The 22,264-nt window shown below is 46.6% G+C and overlaps 1 protein-coding gene across 1 annotated transcript in view; it reads right to left on the reverse strand.

The window, feature by feature from the left end:
* Nucleotides 1–16,269, reverse strand: part of MOB3A (MOB kinase activator 3A) — a 37,281-nt gene extending 21,012 nt beyond the window's left edge. Inside the window, exon 1 of the mRNA XM_082265361.1 lies at nucleotides 15,791–16,269. Coding sequence (XP_082121487.1) covers nucleotides 15,791–16,208 — 418 coding nt within the window. The 5' untranslated portion in view covers nucleotides 16,209–16,269. The remainder of the gene's footprint in view (nucleotides 1–15,790) is intronic.
* Between the last annotated feature and the right edge of the window lie 5,995 nt (nucleotides 16,270–22,264).

Here is a 22,264-nt window from a genome sequence, read left to right on the forward strand (position 1 = left end):
CACCACTGATTTGTTTGTAGCCTTGCTACCATATTCTGTATTTTGACCTGTTTGTCTTCTGGTAGGAAGATTCTTTGTTCCACAGAGCATAACTGAAAACCTAGGAACTGAACCCGTTGAGCCGGTGTGAGATTCGACTTCTGGATATTTACTATCCAGCCCAGAGACTCTAGATGACCTCTTGCCTTGTGCAGGTCCTCTTGAAGTTTTTCTTTTGACGGGGCAAAGAAAAGCAGGTCGTCCAGGTAAGGCACCACAGAGATTCCCTGAAGGCGGAGGGGAGCTAAACACTCTGCCATTACCTTCGTAAAAATACGAGGGGCGGATGATAGCCCGAAAGGGAGTGCTTTGAATTGAATGTGAAGCATTTCCTTTCCCAGATTTACCGCCAACCTTAGGAATCTTTGCGAGTGAGGGGCTATAGGGATATGTAGGCAAGCATCCCTTAAGTCAATTGATGCCATGAAGCATCCTTTTGTTAACAGGGTTCTGACTGTAAGAATTGAGTCCATTCGCAACTTTCTACAGAACTGACCTGTTTAGTGGTTTCAGGTTTAATATAAGACGAAAATCCCCCGATGGTTTCTTTATCAAGAATATGTGGGAATAAAATCCCTGATTTTGTTCCTCCACTGGTACTGGACAGACAACTCCCTGTTGCCTCAGGTCCTTTAGCAGGTCCATCATAGCCAGGGCTTTTTCTGCATCTCTTGGGAGGCTTGTGACAAAGAACCTTTCGGGTGGCGTCTCTGAAAACTCTATGTTGTAGCCTTGGGACAGCATATCTAGAATGTATTGATTTTCTGTTATGGCTGCCCAATAGGGGAGGAAATCCCTCAATCTTCCTCCCACCGGCAACGTTTTGTCATTGTGTTTTGCTGGTTGACACAGGAGGATGGAAGAGAACACCTCCTTTCCCTTTAGGTTTTTGTGTCGACCAGTTTCTTTTCTCCTGGGGTCTGCTATTCTGCTGAGCTTTTTGAGGTCAAAAAAGCTTTTTTGCTGTCCGTTTTCTCTTCACGGGAAAAGACTTCTTTTTGTCCGCTGTTCTATCTAGAACAGAGTCTAGCTCAGGCCCGAATAGGAGATCCCCTTGAAATGGAAGTCCACACAGCTTATTTTTAGAAGCCGTATCCCCAGGCCATGTCTTTAACCAAAGAGCCCTTCTGGCTGAGTTGGTTAATGCTGCAGATCTTGCAGTCATCTTCACTGACTCGCCGTGGAGAGCGTGGAGAAGGAATCCAAAATTTCCTGTTTAGGTGAATCTGCTGTGATGTGTGCTTTTAGCTGGCTAAGCCAGTATTCCAGATTCCTGGACACACAGGTTACCGCCATGGCAGGTTTCAGATTCCCCATGATGGATTGCCAGGATCTCTTAAGTTGCTGGTCCATCTTCTCATCCATGGGATCCCTCAGGACTCCCATGTCTTCAAATGCTAGGTCCGTTGACCTAGAAACCTGGGAGAAGGCTGCATCAATCTTTGGCATCTTATTCCAGGGAGCCCCTGGGTCCTCATCAAAAGGAAATCGCCTTTTAAAAGGCTTTAGGGAAGAAGGTTTTCTTTTCCGGATCAGCCCACTCATGTTTAATTGCATCTGAGATGGTCTGATGCACTGGAAAGGTACGACCCTTAGGCTCTACCAAGCCTGCATACATTTTATCATGCAGGGACAGTTCATTCTTATCCTCTTCTAGACCCAGGGTGATGTAAACTGCCCTCAAGAGACCATCCACCTGCTCTAAGGACAGTTTGTATTTAGAGGGCCTACTTTGTGCCCCTTCCTCCTCTTCTTCCTCTGAATCCTCTTTGGAATGTGAGGGGGAATGATCTCCTTGGGTGGGAGGGACCCCTTCTGTTCCCACCGAAGGAACCAATTGTGAACCCCGAGAAGAATGTGAGGTTGATGGCTGACTCAGGGCAGGATCCTGCAGGGATGACCGAAAGGATTGGATGGTAGCATCCAATTCCTTCCTCACAGATGCGACTAAATCGCAACATACTGCAGATGCTTCTTCCTTTACTAGCGCATCAATACACCCCTGGCAAAGTGTCTTTTTCCAGTGTTCGGACAACTTTGCATGAGGGACACTTTCTCTTGAAAACAGTTTCAGAGCTTTTAGCCTGGAAGACATGAAAGGAAAAACACACACATGCTTCTTATGAGTCAGCCTGATTCTCAGGGCCACCAAGGTGCACAGGAAGACATTTTAAAGGGAAGCCCTATGTGCCCTGACAGGCCCCCAGCCACCGGGGGGAAAGATAAAAGGGATGGAGAGAGACCCCACAGTAAGATAGGCCATAATAGAGATACCCCTTACCTGGGCCTTACTGGTGCCTGTGCCTGTCCCACTCGCTGATGAAGCTGTATCCATCGCTTGGCAGCGGTATCACCCGTGGCTTCGGTACCGGTCCTGGAGACCAAAGCGCACCTGCACTGGACCAGAACCAGAATAAGGCACCAGCTTGCTCCTCCCTTCTTCCTCTGTGTTTGGCGCAAATGACGCCATACGCCCCCTGCAGAACGCTGCCCTTTCCGGAAACCTCACTCCTGGCCGGACGAGCGTCTCTCGATCCGGGAAAATTGGCGGCAAATTTGAAAAAGGCGGCGGAGGGTCTAAGAAAAATCGTTCCGCTCACCGAAATGCCTTCCCAGGGCTGTTCTCTGCGGGGTCCTGACTCAGCCTAGAGCACTGAAGAGGAAGAAGGAGCCCATACACTGCAGTCGGTCGCGTGAATGGGAGGAAGCAATCGTCTCCAAAAAGGGTAGGTGGACGTAGGAAGCCCGGTCTCAGGATAGCACCTTGAAAGCTCAGACTCCCCACAGAGGTGTTCCTCAGCTGGAGGAAACACAAAAACTGACGAATGGTGGGAGAAGCCTCCTTTTAAAATCTGGTGGATGGGGTGTTTCCTGATGAGGAGAGGGAGGAGCCATCTCTCTAAGGTGCTGTCCTGAAAGACGTTTTAGGGAAAATGTATATATAAAAGCATTTTTTCACTGTTTACAGAAGGAGTTAAAGTGGTTCTAAAGAATAGGTGTTTTTTACCCAAAGACATTCCCTGCATTAAGTTAAAAAAAAAATAAAAAAAAAACCCACACACCATACTACCAACGTTTCCCACCTCACCAAAAAACACTTACTTGATACACCTTTCACAATCCTGCGCTGTAGCCAAGCAGCACCACTCTCCTCGGAGCTTGGATTTAGAGGCTACAGTGAGACCTATAGGCTCCTGCTGCTGACAACCAAATTCTATGATCAGGGTGCGGGGAATATGGGTGAGCTGTGATATGCATGTATGGATGAACACAGCCCAACTTAGGAGACCGCCACATAGCACACAGCTTGGGGTGGGGGGGCAAGTATATGATGTTTTTTATTTTATGCATTTAAGAAAAAGCGGACTTTTCTATCACTTTTCATAAAGCACCACCTATATTTTAAGCTGTTTATTGCTTGAACATACCTGCCCATAAAGGATTAGATCTCCAATATATATTCACCTCTGAATCTACCACATCTTATATATTTATAACAATAGCTGTATTTAAAACAATTGTTTCCAAGAATTAAACAATCTTACAAACAGGCAATTTTTACACAAAAAATCTTGGTAAATCTTGTTCAAAAATATGCATAGTGATTTTGTGCTGTACATACATTTCTCTGTTGCAATCAGGGTTAAAATTATATTATATAATTTATTTGTGAAGCTGCCATCAAAAGAGATAAAAATGTTTTTTGGCTAGTTTAAAAAGTGTGCTAGGAACCTCTTTTGTAGTTTCTGTTTATGCCCATGTGTACCTTTATTGGTTTGCTGGTTTCAACAGATCAGAGTGGGGGCGTTTTTTATTTTTTGTGCAGACACACACTTTTGGCCTTCAGCTGCCTTGTTAAAGCGGAGTTCCACCCATTTTTAATAGGTTGGAATACATAGATCTTTGTAATCCCCTTTAAAATGGCTTTTACCAATGGAAACTTTTTTTTTTTTTTTTTTTGCTAGTAAATCCTTAATTTTGGCTTTATTCCTCCTCTCCTCACTTCCTGGTCCGATCGGCGATGACGTCATTCGGCGATCCGCAGTGTCTGCTGGGATGTATTCTACTTGCAGTAGCTGTATCTGTACTGAGCCGTGCCTGCCCCGCCTCCACCCCGCCTCCTCTCATTGAATTGCATTGTATGAATGTATTAAGGCTGTTCTCTGCCCAGACTCCGCCCCGCCTCCTCTCATTGAATTGCATTGTATGAATGTATTAAGGCTGTTCTCTGCCCAGCCTCCGCCCGCCCCGCCTCCTCTCAATACAACTCAATGAGAGGAGGCGGGGCGGAGGCTGGGCAGAGAACAGCCTTAATACATTCATACAATGCAATTCAATGAGAGGAGGCGGGGCGGAGGCTGGGCAGAGAACAGCCTTAATACATTCATACAATGCAATTCAATGAGAGGAGGCGGGGCGGAGGCTGGGCAGAGAACAGCCTTAATACATTCATACAATGCAATTCAATGAGAGGAGGCGGGCGGAGGCTGGGCAGAGAACAGCCTTAATACATTCATACAATGCAATTCAATGAGAGGAGGCGGGGCGGAGGCGGGGCAGACACGGCTCAGTACAGATTCAGCTACTGCAAGTAGAATACATCCCAGCAGACACTGCGGATCGCCGAATGACGTCATCGCCGATCGGACCAGGAAGTGAGGAGAGGAGGAATAAAGCCAAAATTAAGGTATTTACTAGCAAAAAAAAAAAAGTTTCCATTGGTAAAAGCCATTTTAAAGGGGATTACAAAGATCTAAAGTTCCAAAAATGGGTGGAACTCCACTTTAAGGTTATGTCTGGGCTTCTGGTGTGTTGCTGTATGTTTAAAGTGATACTAAACACACACCATTTAATTTATATTGTCCCTTCTATTTCCGTATGTGGACAATGGCACTAAATATTTTATTTAAAAGAACAAAAAACAACATCAAAAGTACCTTTTTCCTAATCAAGATACAGCTGTCACATGACCTGGATCTTTCCCAGCCTGTCTGCAGGGAAACCTAAGCAGGAGCAGCTTTTAGTCCTCTGCTGCTGGTCACATGTTAAACAAAAAACAAAACCAGCCTTTGGAATACAGAATGTTTTATACTGGCATACAAATATATATTTGAAATCAAACCTATTTGTTGGCAATAATATGGTGTGAGTGGATATCTGACAGTGACAGGTTGTCACGCCCCTCCAGCCTGTGTCTTAGAATAGGAGGGAGGTGAAGCTACCATTAATCTACATGTAATATCCCACTTCCATTGTGTTAAGCTGGTTAGTGGAAATTATAAAAAGGAGAAGCGGCACTAAATCCTAATATTGCAATCATGAATAATCATGGTAAAGAACGTGGCATGAAAACAACTAAACATGCAGTGAATAAAATGAAATAGATCATTGAAAAAAAAAAAAAAAAATCAATCCTATGAAAGGGATATAATAAAATAGGGGCAAAATTCAGTGTTAGGTGAACATAAAAAAAAAAAAAAAAAAAAAAACCAACTAAAAAGTCCCATTTTCTCTTTCGTCCACCGACTGACATAGCTACTGCTTTAAATCATAGACGGATGGGACGTCCAAAAGCAGTAACTACTGAGGGGTGGGGAAAAGGACGAACTTAAAAAGAATGCAATTCCCACGGCCAACATAGCCAACTATATAACATGGAGCCCAACAAGCAACAACTGGGGCTCAATTGTAGCAAAACCATAAAAGGAGAAGGAAAAGTAGACTGCCCCTTAAATGGCGGCCTGCAAAACCTTGTGGCCAAAGGACGCATCAGAGGATGCCAATACATCCACTCTGTAAAACTTGGTGAACGAATGTACAGACGACCAATTGGCGTATTGCCCAAAAGGCACTCCACACACGCGTAGAGTGAGCCCTGACAGGGAAAGGAGGAACCTTGCCCATAAGAGAATACGCCTTCACCACCGTCTATCTGATCCATCAAGAGATGGTCGCCGCAGACGCAGCATGACCCCCTACAGCAGGGGGTCGGGAACCTTTTTGGCTGAGAGAGCCATGAACACCACATATTTTCAAATGTAATTCCGTGAGAGCCAAACACTATATTTCAGGGCTCGGGAACTTTATTTTATATTCATATTCATGGGCCACAGCTATACAGTGAGTAGATGGAGCCAAGTGAAAGTGCCTGGAGTCCGGTCGGGAAGAGAGAAGAGCAGGCAGGTATGCAATGAGGCTGGAGTAGGTGAAGCACCTGCAGGCCTGTGAGTGATGGGAGGTGAGTATAGGCCCTGAGAAAATGGCGGCCGGCCGCTGAAGGCCTCAGAAGTGGATGCGAGAGACAGCTCCCGCAGGTCCTCGAGTGTCAGAGTGAAAGGAGATCGTGTCTGTCGGGGCACAGGGAGCGGATGGCAGGTCTCCTTACCAGGCAGTGATTGCCAAGGCCCTCAGATGCACAGCACACGAGCCGGCGGCGGCACCACGAGTAGACCGCGGGGTCCGTAGCGCAGCAATCCAGTCACCCAGAGACGAATGGAGGGTAGCGGTGGGTAGCACACAGTGTACAGTCGATGGGTGCAGAAATCTCCTTGGCAATGGGCACAGCTACGCAGATGGCACTGGATTGAGTGGTAGACGCGGCAGAGCTCTGGAACTATACATCCAGCGCGGCTCACGTCCGGACACGCCCCCCTTTATTAAAGATTTGTCTGCGATCCAGATGCAGCCATCAAAAGAGCCATGTCTGGCTCGCGAGCCATAGGTTCCCTACCCCTGCCCTACGGGGTCCATCCGTATTCACAAACAGAGTCCGACTTACGAAAGGACCCAGTAGTCTCCAGATACACCCGTATCGCCCGAACCACATCCAAGCAATGCAAGGCAATTTCCCTAGGATGTGAAGGTTTCAGACAGTGACGGAAGCACTAGGTCTTCGTTCAGATGGAAGTCTGAAACCAACTTAGGAAAAAACGACGGATTAGGCCGTAACACTACCTTATCCCTGTGTATTACCAGAGAAGGAGAGTGGCAAGATAGCGCCCCTAGTTCAGAAACCCTGCGCGCAGAGCTGATAGCCACCTAAAAGGCAACTTTCTGCGACAAGGAAATGGGTCTTATGTTCTGGAAAGGAGATTTCTGAAGAACCGATAGAACCAAATTAAGGTCCCAAGGAGGTACCGGAGACCTCCTGGGGGGAGCCAAATGGCGAACCCCCTGAAGAAAACGTACAAATCAAAGAGTGCGTAGCCAAAGGGCGTTGGAAGTACACAGCCAAGGCCGAGATTTAATACTTAAGAGTGCCCAACGCCAAACGTTGGTCAACCCCTTTCTGTAGAAAGGTCAGGATCCTGCTCATAGCAAAGGATCCAGGATGCAGCTTCAGCGATTTGCACCAAGCAATATTCGCTTTCCACGTACGATGATAAATCTTCCACAAAGTTGACTTCCTAGCCTTGAGTAAGGTAGGGATCACAGAACTGGACAGACCACTGTCCTTTAACACCTTGCTCTCAACAGCCAAGCCGTTAAAGCCAGCGAATGTAAAGCAGGATGGAAGATCGGACCCTGAGATAGAAGATCTTCCCGCAGAGAAAGTGTCCACGGACCTGCGACTTTCAACCGAATCACGTCGGCATACCAGGATCTCCGGGGCCAATCTGGAGCCACCAGAATCGCCGCCAACTCGACCCAGCGTAGCAGGCAAGATAAAAGTTTCAGTGGAGGAAACGCATAAATTAGCCCGTACTGGCTCCAGGGCGCCAGCAGGGCATCTACGGCATCGGCCAGAGGATCTCTGGACTGAGCCACAAACTTTGCAACTTTCCTGTTTTGTTTGGATGCGAACAGGTCCACATCTGGGGGTCTCCCACCGGAGACACAGCAGGTGGAACATTTGTGGATGCAGGGACAACTCTTGCTGATGCAGGGTTTAACGACTCAGGTAGTCCGTCTGCCAATTGTCTACGCCGGGAATGTACACAGCGGATAGGGCTGGGATGTAGTCCTCTGCCCAGCGCAGGATCTCGGCTACCTTCACAGCCACCAGGGCACTCCTGGTGCCCCCTTCATTGACATATGCCACGGCCGTGACATTGGTCGGACTTGACTCGGACAGAACACCCCTTGAGACTGTCCGTCCAGTGGAACAGGCTCAACTTGATTGCTCTCAGTTCCAGAACGTTGATCGGGAGCTTGGACTCTTCCAACGTCCAGGTCCCTTGAACATTCAGGGTGCCCAGCACTACTCCCTCAACCAGTCAGACAGGCATCTGTCATCACCATCATCCAAAATACTGGAGGGAAGGATTTCCTGTGGAGAAAATTCGGAGATCTGAGCCACCAATTGAGGAGTCCTTGGATCTCCGACTCAAATGAATCAGACTGTCCAGGAATAGAGGACCCTTGTCCCATTTGACAAGGATCTCCGGTTGCAAAAGTCTTGTGTGGGCCTGAGCATATGGTACGGCCTCGAAGTAGGACATCATCAGGCCCAGCACCTGCACAGATGACCTGACACCAGGTCGCAGGCCAGCAGCGACAGAATAGCTTCCCTTAACTTCTGTAACTTCACAAAAGGTAGAAATACCTTTGCCAAAGCTGAATCTAGAATCATCCCTAGATACTCCAGTCTGGTTGTTGGAACCAGGGCAGATTTCTAAAGGTTGAGATTCCAACCGAGCTGCTTCAGAGTGTGAATGGTCACCTTCAAATCCCGTTGCAAGGTCACAGACGAGTCCGCTTGGAGAAGATCGTCCAAGTACCCCAGAATTGCTATTCCTCTCAGTCGTAGCAGAGCCAGGATAGGGGCCAACACCTTGGTGAAGACCCTGGGAGCAGAGGCGAGAACAAACAGTAATGCCACAAATTGAAAATGGTCCTTGCCCACCGCAAAGCAGAGGAATCGTTGAGGAACCTGGCAAATAGGGACATGGAGCTAGGCATCCTTGATACTGATTGAGGCCAGCAGGTCCCCCTAATACAAGAACGCCACCACTGACCACAGGAACCCCATGCAAAATTTCTAGATGCGCACAAAGCGGTTCAGAGTTTTGAGGCCCAAGATTGAACGCAATTTGCCCTCCTTCCGTGGAACGGTAAACAGGTTCGAATATAACCCTTGAAAGCGTTCCCGGTGAGGAACTGGTACAGTCACGCCTTGTGACAGCATATCCCGAATCGCTTACTGCAGCCCCACAAAGCAGTCTGGGGACAGCTGAAGATTGGAGGGAAAAAAATCTGTCTGGTGGACGGGAACAAAACTATCTTGTACCCAGACTGAATTACCTCGTGGACCCACCTGTTGTGCAACAGTGAGGTCCAAGGATACGGGAAGAAACTGAGGCGTCCCCCCCACCCCTGAAGTGGGTGGGGGGGGCGCCTCTTCAGGCAGAAGGGGTCTGCTTGGAGGTGCTGGGGCAGAGGATTTCGGCTTACCAGCCAACTGTTTCCCAGATCCTTTTCCGCCTGAAAACTGTTTGGTTTTCTGCGACACGGTAGCAGGAAGACGACGCTTTTGGGCTGTAAAGGAAGGACTTACCCTTAGTAGAGGGAGGAAGGAGTGTGCTCTTTCCCCCAGTGACCATCTTGATGAAGTCATCCAAGGAGGAACCAAAAAGGCGAGCACCCTGAAAGGGAAGATCTGCCAAAAGCTTCCTAAAAGCCGGCCGACCAGGATTTTAGCCAGATCGCAAATCTGATGAGCACACTAACCACTGATGCTCTGGCCGCGAGCGGAAGAACGTCCAGGTTAGCATCACATACAAATTTCAGAGTCTGCGATAATTGGTCAGCGAGTTCCAGGACAGATGAAGATAACGGGGTTACCGTCAGTGCCTCTGTCAGAGCCTTTACCCATTCAAACATTCTGAGAGACTAGAATGGTAGTCAGGGCAGGCCTGAGAATAGATCCCACTACCATATACAGGTGTCAGGATAAGACCTCAATACGTCAGTCAACCGGATCAGGGAAGAGATGAGGATTCTGCCACCGGTAAAACCGTGGCCTTGTGAATACCGCATATCTGGGGGTCCCCGTCCATATGCGTAAGATCTCTTCCTCAAATGGGTAGCGTCTAGCATAACGTTTGGGAATTGCAAGCGTGCAATTAGGCCGCCGCCATTGTTCCTCCACTAAGGCGGAAAAGACTTCGGGACAAGGAAAACCTTGGCTGATTTCTTTGCCCTGAGGGATCCAAAGGATAACGAGGCTCCTTGCGATTTAGAAATCGCAGCTGTGATTTTTAGGGTGTCCCTCACTTAAGGATATCAAAGCATCTACCAGCGCCTTTTCTTGTGCCAAGGCGGGTGTGGAGACATCCTCTTCCGCGTCAGAAAAGTCTGAATGCGGGGACACATCCTCCAAAAAGGGGGTCTGTGTCGCCGGCAACCATATTGGCCTCAGAATCTGAGGTCTGAGATGAAACAGGCGAGGGCGTTTCTTAGTAAATGCTGCCACAAAAACTTAGACGCGGGCCCAAACTATACATCGGGGGTCGCAGACAACTTGGGGAATCCATGTTCGACATATGGCCAAAAAGTAGGATTGCAAAGTAAGAATGTAAAGAGCAGACAGGGAAACGGGGAAACACTGGAACCTGCACCGCAAGGGTTTAAAACAGACGCTTCTGAAAACAGGAGCAATGGCTTAAGAGGGAGCAATCCGCGCCCAATCGCCAAATATTAATGCCCCTGAGGCTAAGTGAGTTACAAAGGCACCACAGGTCCCCCGGTACCGGCGTGCACTGCCCCTTTAAGAGGCGATCGCGATGCACGCAGCGCTACTCCGGGGGATAATCCTAAGCCTCCTAAAGGCCTTAAACCCCTCTGAAGATGAAAAGGTGAAGGCCAGGGTAATTAAACTCCTCTAGAGTAGTTACCACATGGAGAACACATCAAGGTCCATCAGCAGCATGGAGAAGAGAAGTAGAAGGAAACGCCCCCGCCCACAAGAGCCAGAACCTCCTGTGCTGTTTTGTCTCCGGCTCCAGCAAAATGGCCACTGGCATTAGTGATAGGGATACCCAGGCAGGCTGTTGAAGCCTGTTAAGGCTGCCGGCCATGGCACAAATGGCTGCTTCGCGCCGAGGAGCACGTCACTCTGGGCCTAGTGAGGCCAACCCTAGTAACAGGCCTGCGGGTCATCCAGACGGTTGAAACCCCCCCCCCCCGAAGGTAGCGGAATGAGGCGCAACCATGTACGCCCCTCCGAGGCCTCCCCATCCACCGTCCACTACCCGGTATAGCATCTGAGGCAACTTACATAGGGGACCTCCCACTAAAAAAAGTGTACCGGGAGTCCGGAGCCTAGGGTAGGGAGAGGTCAGGGTAGGAGGGAAAGGTCCCAGCTGACCACTCATAGTGGAGGGAGGTATGGGTACCCGAGGGTCCTGCTCACCTATGGAGGAGCCCACATCCACCCCAGGCAGAGAGACGTCATACTTCGCTTCCTCCCAACGACCTTAAACTGACAATTTTTTAGTGCTGTTACATAGTTAGGTTGAAAAAAAAAAAAAAAAGTCCATATGGCTCAACCAATACAAAAAAAAAAAAAAAACAGTAATGAAAACCCAACCATACAATCCCATACACACAATCCTATACCTGCAGTTGATCCAGAGGAAGGCGAAAAAACCCCAGCAAAGCATGATCCAATTTGCTACAGCAGGGAAAGCAAAATTTCCTTCCTGATCCCCCGAGAGGCAATCGGATATTCCCTGGATCAACTTTACCTATAAATATTAGTACCCATTTATATTATGTACACCCAAGAAAGAATCCAGGCCTTTTTTAAAGCAATCTAGTGAGCTGACCAGAACCACCTCTGGAAGGAGTCTATTCCAAGTTTCACAGCTCTTACGGTGAAGAAACCTTTCTGTATTTGAAGACTAAATCGGTTTTAATCTAGACATAAAGAGTGCCCCCTTGTCCCCTGTGTTGACCTTAAAGTGAACAACTCAACACCAAGTTCACTATATGGACCCCTTATGTATTTATACATGTTGATCATATCCCCCCTTAATCTCCTCTTCTCAAGAGAAATTCAGTTCCTCTAATCTTTCCTCATAGCTGAGCTCCTCCATGCCTCTTATCAGTTTGGTTGCCCTTCTCTGCACCGTCACCAGTTCCCCGATATCCTTTTTAAAAACTGGTGCCCAAAATTGAACTGCATAGTCCAGATGAGGTCTTACTAATGATGATTTGTACAGGGGCAAAATGATACCTCTCTCTCTCTCTGGAGTCCATGCCTCGGTTAATACAAGAAAGGACTTTGCTTGTTTTGGAAATCGCAGCTTGGCATTGCATGCTATTAAGCTTATGATCTACCAGAACACCCAGATCTTTCTCCGCTATGGATTCCCCCAGTTCTACTCCACCTAGTAAGTATAATGCATGCATATCCCCCCCCCCCCCCCCCGGTGCATAACTTTACATTTATCAACATTAAACCTCATTTGCCACATAATTGCCCAATGAAACAGTGCATTGAGATCAGCTTGTAAGTTGGAGACATCCTGTAAAGAAGTTATTTCACTTGGTGTCATCTGCATAGACTGAAATGGTACTTTTAATCCCAGACCCTATATCATTTATAAAAAGGTATTAAAAAGTAAGGGTCCCAACACTGAACCTTGGGGTACACCACTGATAACCTTAGACCATTCAGAGTAAGAATCATTAACCACTACTCTCTGAATTCTATCTTTTAGCCAATTTTCTATCCATTTACAAACTGATCTTTCCAAGCCAGTAGACTTTACCTTACACATTAGCTGTGTGTGGGGAACTGTGTCAAACGCTTTTGCAAAATCCAAGCATACTACATCTACAGCCACCCCTCTATCCAAGGTTTTACTTACCTCCTCATAAAAAGAAATCAGGTTTGGCAATTTCTGTCTTTCATGAATCCATGCTGTCTGTTTTTTAAAATATTTTTTTCCAGCAAGAACTCATCTATGTGGTCTTTTTAAACTCTCCAGTATCTTCCCAACTATAGAAGTTAAACTAACAGGTCTATAGTTACTTGGCAAAAGACTTTGATCCCTTTTTAAATATAGGCACCATATTGGCCCTACGCCAGTCCAGTGGTACTATTCCAGTCCTTAACGAGTCCCTAAAAATTAGAAACAAAGGCTTTGAAATTACAGCGCTCAATTCTTTTAGGATGCGTGGGTGGATGCCATCTGGTCCAGGCATTTTATCCACCCTTATTCTGTCTAAATATTTCTGGACCATATCACTTTTGAGCCATTGTGGATCATTTGGGGCTGTGTCAATACCACCCTTATTATGGTCATGAGCTCCCCCATGCTCCTTTGTATACACAGAGCTGAAGAACGTATTTAATAAATTTGCCTTCTCTTTGTCCCCAGTCACCCACTCCTGATTATTTTGTAATGGGCCTACATGCTCAGACCTTTTTACTATTAAATATATTTGAAGAATGTTTGGGGGTTTGTCCTATCTTTTGCAATCTGTCGTTCAGTTTGAATTTTTGTGTCCTTTATTTCCTTTTTACATATTCTGTTATATTCTTTGTAACAACGATAGTGTTCCTTCATTTTTTAAAAGCTCTTTTCTTGTTATTTCTAGCTTTTTTAACTTTGGCCGTGAGCCACATAAGTTTAAAAGCCTAAAAATAAAACCTATTACCCATGGGAATATACTTTGCAGTGAGTTTGCATAAAGTATTTTTGAACATTTCCCATTTCTGTTCTGTGCTCATCTATGCCAATATTCCCTCCCAGTCTAAATCCTGGAGAGCAGTCCAAATGCTTGGAAAATTTGCTCTCAAAGTTAAGTGGGTGTTTGCTTCAGTTGCATTACCAGGGACAGAAATGCTCCAGGAAAGCTATTTTCATGCTGAGCTAATCAAAATAACCACAGCTGATCAGTTTAAAGTCAAATGGCTTTCTGTGCCTGTGAGAAGGGGACTACACTACACTGGTTTGAGTTTACAAATCATTTTTAGAGGGGGGGGGGGATCCTTTTTCCAACTCAGTGATTGTTATTTAATTTTATTTCTGAGAGGTTGGTTTTATATATCATTCACTTGGAGGTTTTAAATTGCACAACTTAATTTCAGGCAGCAAAGCAACAAAATGTGATTTTAAAAAGCGGGGTGCATCTTTTCTATACTCATTGTAGACACATAGACCCCATTTTACAAACGGTGTCCAGTTCTGGAGACTTTGCTTACAAAAAGATATGGATAAGAAAGAACAAGTCCAGAAACAGGCAACAAAAATGATTAGAGGTTTTCTTTGAAGCTTTAATGAAGCTTGGCAGATCTGTGTTTGTGTTGATATCTCATATCTGCAAATTTCTCCAACACAAAGCGAAGCTGAATAAAGCCTCAAAAGCTTCAGGTGGTTCAAGCAACCTTGCAGACTTCTATGGAGGCTTTGAAGCACCACTAAAGCGACATGGGGTATAATGTTTAAAGCAAAGCAAATACAAGGTGTAAAGAGGACTGTAATCTAACCGTTTTGTTTAGTGACTGCTGCTTTTTCGCTCCGAGAGCTTTAAAAAGAGCGTGTATGAAGCCACGTTTTGAGGTGTAAAACGAGCCCTTAGGGTGTTTGGGGACATGATCTCAAACAATCAGGAGGAAGTTGAAAACTAATCTCAGAAAGTACTATACTAAAAGAGTAGCTGATACTTGAAAGACTTCCAGCAGAGATAGTGAATCAGTGAACAGTTAAAAATAGGGATGCACCGAATGTTCGGCAACTGAACATTATTCGGCCGAAAATAGCAAAAAAAGCACTTTCGGTGTTCGGCCGAATAAGTAAAAAGGCAGAATAAATTTGTGCCGAACAATGTCCCGACCAGCGACCCGCCATCCCCGAGCATCACTGTAAACATAGCCGGAGGCACTACAGCGGCAGTCACTAAATGGCGGCCCGCGGTCCATTGGCGGCCCGCACGATGCTTCCGCCCGGACCGCGAGCCCGCTACCTAGGAGTCCTTCAGTCCCCTTCCTCACTGCGGCTCCCACGCCGCCGGTGTCCTGTCCGGCCGCGAGTAGGGGGTGTGACGTCACGCGCGCGTCCCGCCCCCTGCTCCTGACTTCGGCTCCTTCACACTCGGTCCAGCGAGCTAGGACGTGACACTATGTGCACGCCCCGCCCCCCTGTTCGCGGCTTTTGGCTCCGACCTGGCTGCAGTTCAGGTATGTGGAGCACATTTGGGGGAGAATACGGTAGCTGCACAAGCATTAGTGTGCAGACTGGCATATGTTGCCATGCTCATTAGAGTGCCCTATAAAGTGCCCCTTAAAAAAAAAAAGAAAAAAAATGTGCCCAACAGAGTGCTCCCTTGACATAAAATGTGGCCATCAGCATGCCCCTTATTTTATGCTAAGGGACATGCTGATGAGCATATTTTATGTTAAGGGGCACTCTGATGGGCATATTTTATGTTAAGGGGCACGCTAATGGGCATATTTTATGTTAAGAGCAACGCTGATTTAAATGTTTTGTTTTGCCCATCAGAGTGCCCCCTAACATAAAATGTGCCCATCAGCGTGCCCCCTAACATAAAATGTGCCCATCAGCGTGCCCCCTAAAAATTGGCAAAATAAATAGAAAAAATGCGAAACACCGCGTTCGGTATTCGGCCTTCGGCCAAGCATTTCATTATTATTATTCGGCTTCGGCCAAGAATTTCATTTCGGTGCATCCCTAGTTAAAAATGAGGAAGACCTCATGGACCACTTGAGCTTTTTTCTGCTGTTATACGTCTGTTTTTCTCAAATAAGTAAAAACTCAAAAAAAAAAAAAAAAAAACTTACCAACATTTGTAGGGAAGAGTCCTTCATTGTTTATTTGAACTTCTATCCAATCCATCAAAAGATTCATGTACTCTGGAGCAGACAATGCTGTAGGTTTTCGATATTTGTTTTCATCTTGCCATCTATATTCATATTTTGGACCCCCAGACATAATAGGACAGGACTGCTCAGTACAGCTTTCATTGATTGTACCATAAATAAGATTGATACGGTTAAAAAAATCCACAACGTGAACTGCCACCCAGTCATTTAAGTCTTCTCCATGTGGTAGCTGAACAGCCAACTTCAAATCTAGACCTGCATTGAGAGATGCTTGGGCTTTCTTATGCAACTCAAATCGCTGTGTGCCTGGCTCAAACTTCCGCTTTGGGCGGAATGTTCGGTCTTTATTAAACACCTGTTTGAGGGGATTTGACATGGCAGCAAAGAAAAAAAAGACCCCCTTAGTTGTGTCAGCTTGTTACTTGACAGTGCAAATGACTATGATGGAGCAACGATGGCTTTTGATCTGGAAAGAAAAAAAAAAACACTGTTAAACTCACCAAATGAAAAGTACATTCATCCACATCTGTTTATATCTATGCTTGCACCCCATTACTCCCCTGAACACCTGATCTTCTCCCTTTTCTCCACTTGTCTTACCCTCTTACACCCCCACGTCTCCCTCCCCTACCTGGTATCCCCACTGAATACCTGTCACAATAAGCTTTCCCCACTGGCCCCCGAGAATCTGCTTTCCCCCCCCCAACCGAATCCCCTTATTTGCAACGAGAGGGCCCTCCCCATTGACCCCAACATATGACCAGTTGGATAACCCAACATTGTCGGGGTCGTTTCTTCCTGAGTCCGGACACAGCATGATCCCCTGGGGGTGTCTGGGCCCCGGAAGGACCACTGGGACATTTCAAACAAGTTTTGGCTCCCTTTCCGGTCACGTGGGTCCCAATTATAAGCTTCTGTTGTTTTAATACCTAAAGCTCAAAGGTCTTTTATGTTCTTTTTATATGCTATTATTAAGCTGTACTACAGACTTTTGTCCACATATTGTCAACCTTTTGACCTTTGTACTTCACTTATTGATATGTATATAATGTTTGCAAAAACTTTAATAAAACGTTTTGAAAGAAAAGTACATTCATACACAATATTCTTTAACTATATTATTAAAGCATAGGTATAGTGTATTTGTAGGGCTAAAACACACTTCTGCGCTGCATTGCGTTGGAGGCTAGGTTCACATTTTAGAAAAAAAATAAAATAAATGCACATAATTTTGCAGGTAAAAAATAACGTGTATTTGTTTTCCTCCAGGAGCTGCAAAGCAGGGCTTGACAAATCGGCTTTGAATCTAGGAGCTAGCTAAAAACGTTAGGAGCTTTTTATTTTTTTGATTATGAACAGGGCTTTATTTTCGATGACGGAGATGGCAGATCTTGAATTTGCAGATGGAGGGACTGGAGCCGGGCATGCTGCTGGGTGGGACTGCTTTTTTTTCCTGGGTTATTTCAGGGGACCCGTGTCCCTTTAGGGCTCTAAGGGTGTGGGGATTTGACTCTTAAAGTTGTTGGGGCTGAGGCTTTTGATGTGTGTGTTGTGTGGCATGCTGTGTGGGCTGGATTCTGTTCACCTCTCTGCTTGTCTCCAGCGAAGAGAAGGGGTGGGCCACGGTGCGTACGGATTGGCTGGTGCCGAGAGAGAGGAATATGGGGGAGCCTTTCCGCACAATGGCTCTACTGGGGAGGGGGCGCTGGTGTGTGGAGAGGAAGAGAAACTTTGGTTCTGCTGCAGGTAAGCAGCAGAGCTGGGAGTTTTTTTTTTGCTGTTGGAGCTGGATTGGCTGCCTGGCGCTGCAAGCCTGCGGCGCCCGGAAGCGGGAGTTGCTCTCGCTTTGTGCCAGCGGTTAGTGGAAGCCTAGGCACTGAAATGCAGTTTCTGGTCACCATGGCAACCTGGGATTTGTCGAGCCTTGCCCCTCAATGCATCCCTCCTCTATATACACACTGGCTCTGATTCCTCCTCCCCCCCCCCTTTCCTCTGGTATACACCCCGGCCACCCCCCTGTATACATACACCCCGGGCCTGGTTTCCACTTTGTTGCTGTCCTAGATCCACCATGTACCCGTGTGCGAAGAGTAGAGTGTAGCAGCTCCCCGGGGTACAGCGGATGAACATACAGCCCAGAAAGCTCCCCTGCTCTATCCCCACGTCCAGCTCCTGCTGATAGTCCACCTGTCCTGTCAGGTGGAGGCTACACCAGGGTGTGGGGGTTAGGTACACAGGTTCAGTGGGCAGCAAAAGATCCAACACAGTTTCCCCAGAGAGAAGCCATCCATCCTCAGGCCCTGCCTGGGCATTGACTGTCTGAAGAGAGGAGCCAGCCACAGAACCCCCCTGACGAGAGAGAAAGAGAGAAAGAGAAAGAGAAAGAGAAAGAGAGAAAGAGAAAGAGAAAGAGAAAGAGAAAGAGAAAGAGAAAGAGAAAGAGAGAAAGAGAAAGAGAAAGAGAAAGAGAAAGAGAGAAAGAGAAAGAGAAAGAGAGAAAGAGAAAGAGAAAGAGAAAGAGAAAGAGAAAGAGAAAGAGAAAGAGAAAGAGAAAGAGAAAGAGAAAGAGAAAAAGAGAAAGAGAAAGAGAGAAAGAGAAAGAGAAAGAGAGAAAGAGAAAGAGAGAAAGAGAAAGAGAAAGAGAAAGAGAAAGAGAGAAAAAGAGAAAAAGAGAAAAAGAGAGAAAGAGAGAAAGAGAGAAAGAGAGAAAGAGAGAAAGAGAGAAAGAGAGAGAGAGAGAGAGAGAGAGAGAGATCGGTTACCTGGCGCTACATGCCCGGGGCATCGGCAAATGGGAGTTTCAGTGAGTGGGCTGGTGGAAACCCAGGCACCAGTAAGCGGTTTCTGGTTGCCATAGCGACTTGGGATTTTGTCGAATCTTGCAATCAGTGGATCACTGGTATAATGTCCGGCTCCTGCACACTGTCCCTCTCTCCAGCTTTCTGCACATACCAATGTACAAGTTTTCAGTTTGAAAACTAGAGGAAAAAGTGAATGGACCATGAGCGTGCAGGTTCGTAGTCCATTGACAACTACAAGCCTATCTGGAGGATGTCAGACAGTTTCTTCATTCACAGATCTCTGAATGAAGGATGTTGATGTGTGGCCAAATTTTAAATGGGATAGTTGCTGCAGTTGCCTGCTGTCAGGAGAGAAGGGGGGACAGAAGGGCAGGAGCTGGAACAGGTTATATATATATATATATTATATATATATATATACACACACACACACTATATATATATATATATATATATATAGGTTTAACATGTTCCCCAAAGTAAAATTCTCTTTTAGGATAACATGTGCATTATCACAACACATACTGTCAGCCATTCATTTTGTATGGCAATGCAGTACTGATGTATATGCATAGCAGCACACCAAAATGCAAGGTAACATATTACCTTGTGTTATGCTGCATTGGAATTAATGCTGCACATTAATTTTTTTGTCCATTTATAATATAGAAGCTCGCCTAAAGCAAAGCACACCAACCTGGGACACAAAACATTTGTTAATGTAACGTGCAGGAATTAGGTGTTTAGGCCCTTCATAAGTAGACATTTGGAGGTAGTGCAGGGTTTACAAAAATAAATAAATAAGATAATTATAGTTTCCACTATGACTTCCATAGTTATCTTGTTGTATTAAAATATACAGATTTGTAAATTGGCCACAAGCCTACAATCGGCCGATCGGTCGCCAGCCGAATATTTACGGCCGACAATCGGTACGTGTGTACGGGGCCTTATTCTCTCTCTCGAGAAGAGACGATTGAGAGGGGATACGATATCAATGTACAAATACTGTACTGGCGACCCTAGAATAAAAGAACAAACTATTCAGAGAAAGGGAATACAATAAGACACGTGGCCACTAACTAAAACTAGAGGAAAGGCGGTTTAACCTTAAAATACGTAGGGGGTTCTTCACTGTGAGAGCAGTAAGGATGTGGAATTCTCCTTCGTATCAGCAGGGAGCATCGATAGTTTAAAAAAAAAAAAAACTATTAGATGAGCACCTTAAAGACCACATATAGGGGTATACAATGTACGGTTAACAGCAAACACACACACACACAACACACATCATAGGTTGAACTGGATGGACGGATGTCTTTTTTCAACCTCACTAACTATGTAACTTTGAGGGGAGGGCCTACTGCTAGACGCCACAGGGACGAGAACCAATGCCTGTTTGGCCAAACCGGGACTACCAGGATTAAAGTGGTATCCTCCTGGATTAATTTTTTCAGAATTAGAGGAATCAGCTTGAATGGGGGAAAGGCATAGCTCAGTTGAAAGGTCCACTACTGAGCCAGGGCATCCACCCCTATGGCTCCTCCGCCTTTCTCCAAGGAAAAGTACCTTGGGACTTTGTTGTTCGCTCTGCTGGCGAACAGATCTAGGTCTGGAAGGCCCCACCTCTGGGTCACTAACTGGAAGACTTCCCTGTTTAGAAACCACTCCGATTCCAATACCTGATGGCGACATAAAAAGTCCGCCATTTCGTTGTCTACTTCCCCGAGGTGGACAGCGGAAATAGAGCTCAGGTTCGCCTCCGCCCAAGAAAACTGAATTTTTGTAAAATCTTACCGTAAAAATCCTTTCTCTGAGTCCTCCGACAGTCGCCGCCCACTCATACAGTCTTCACCAATGGGTATTGACTTCATCTCCACAGGAGTAACTAGGCATAAGACTTGTTAAAAAACAAAGCATTTACATAGACACACCTATGGGGCTGTCCCACTGGTCCAATACCCCCTGCATCAGCCATCCCAACTCAGTTTGGTAGCAAGCAGTTAAGTGTACAAGAACCCCAAAAAAAGAGGGGCGGGGGGCGGCGACTGTCGGAGGACTCAGAAAGGAATTTTACGGTAAGATTTTACAAAAATTCCGTTTTCTTACGTCCTCCAACAGTCGCCGCCCACTCAGTCTTCACCAATGGTATGTCCCAAAGCAGTGTAGACATGAGAGGTGGGAAAACGCAACTGTCAGAAAAGGCAACGCAGTACCCACATCAGAGAAAGGAACCTTACATAAACAGAAACAAAACAGGTAACAAAAAAATAAAAAAGGCTCAACATGAGCAACAACCCAGGAAAGCAAATAACCAAGGGGGTGAACAATCCCAACAGCCAGGGCCCCGAAATAAAACCAGGGTTCCCTTACGGCACTGCCGCACAGAGAACTTTGCGGCCAAAGGAGGCATCCGCCGATGCCAGAACATCAATTTTGTAAAATTTTGAAAAGGTGTGCACTGACGACCAAGTCGCAGCCTTACACACCTGGGCCGCCGAAGCCTGGTGCCGGAGAGCCCAGGACGTACTCACCGCTCTGGTAGAGTGCGCCTTGACAGGGAAGGGCGGAACCCGTTCCTTCAACGAATAGGCCTGAACAGTTGTCTGTCTGATCCATTTTGAAATGGTCGTCGCAGATGCAGCCATACCCTTCCGAGGTCCCTCAGGAAGGACAAAGAGAATCCGATTTTCGAAAGGATTCAGTCGACGACAGGTAAACCCTGATCGCCCTGACAACATCCAATGAATGCAAAGCAACCTCCTTAGGATGCCGAGGCTTCGCACAGAGTGAAGGCAAAACGATGTCCTCATTAAGGTGAAAATCAGAGACCACCTTTGGAAGAAAGGACGGGTTAGGTCGCAAGGCCACCTTATCCTTATGAACCACCAGGTAAGGGGAGCGGCAAGACAAAGCCGCCAACTCCGACACTCTGCGAGCAGAAGTGATCGCCACAAGAAAGGCAACCTTCTTTGACAGCAGAGGCAACAAGATTTCCCTGATGTTTTCAAACGGGGAACATTGTAACACGGACAGAACCAAGTTCAAGTCCTATGGAGGTAAGGGTGCCCTTCGAGGAGGGGCCAAGTGACGCACACCTTAAATGAAGGTGCGAATCAAAGAATTAGACGACACTGGGGGCTGGAAAAGGATAGCCAGTGCAGATACCTGGCCCTTAATCGTGGCCAGCGCAAGGCGCTGGTCCACCCCAGACTGAAGGAAAGCCAACACCCTCGCCACCGAGTATGAACGAGGAGAGAAGCCCCTGGACTCACACCAGGCAAAATAAGCTTTCCATGTACGGTAATAAATCTTACCAGATGAGGCTTTTCTAGCCTTGAGTAAGGTAGGAATGACCTCTGAGGAAAGACCCCTGTCTCTCAGGACCTGGCTTTCAACAGCCATGCCGTTAAACCCAGCGACTGTAAAGCAGGATGGAAGATCGGTCCCTGAGACAGTAGATCTTCTCGCATTGGCAGCCGCCACGGAGGCTCGACGGCCAGGTGAACGATGTCCGCGTACCAGGACCGGCGTCACCAGAATCACCAATGTTGGTTCCGAGGCCAACCTGCGAAGGAACCAGGACAACAACAGAATCGGAGGAAAGGTGTACACCAGATGATACTGATGC

This window comes from Pelophylax lessonae (genome assembly GCF_965119305.1).
Source record: "Pelophylax lessonae genome assembly, chromosome: 1".
Classification (NCBI taxonomy): Eukaryota; Metazoa; Chordata; class Amphibia; order Anura; family Ranidae; genus Pelophylax; species Pelophylax lessonae.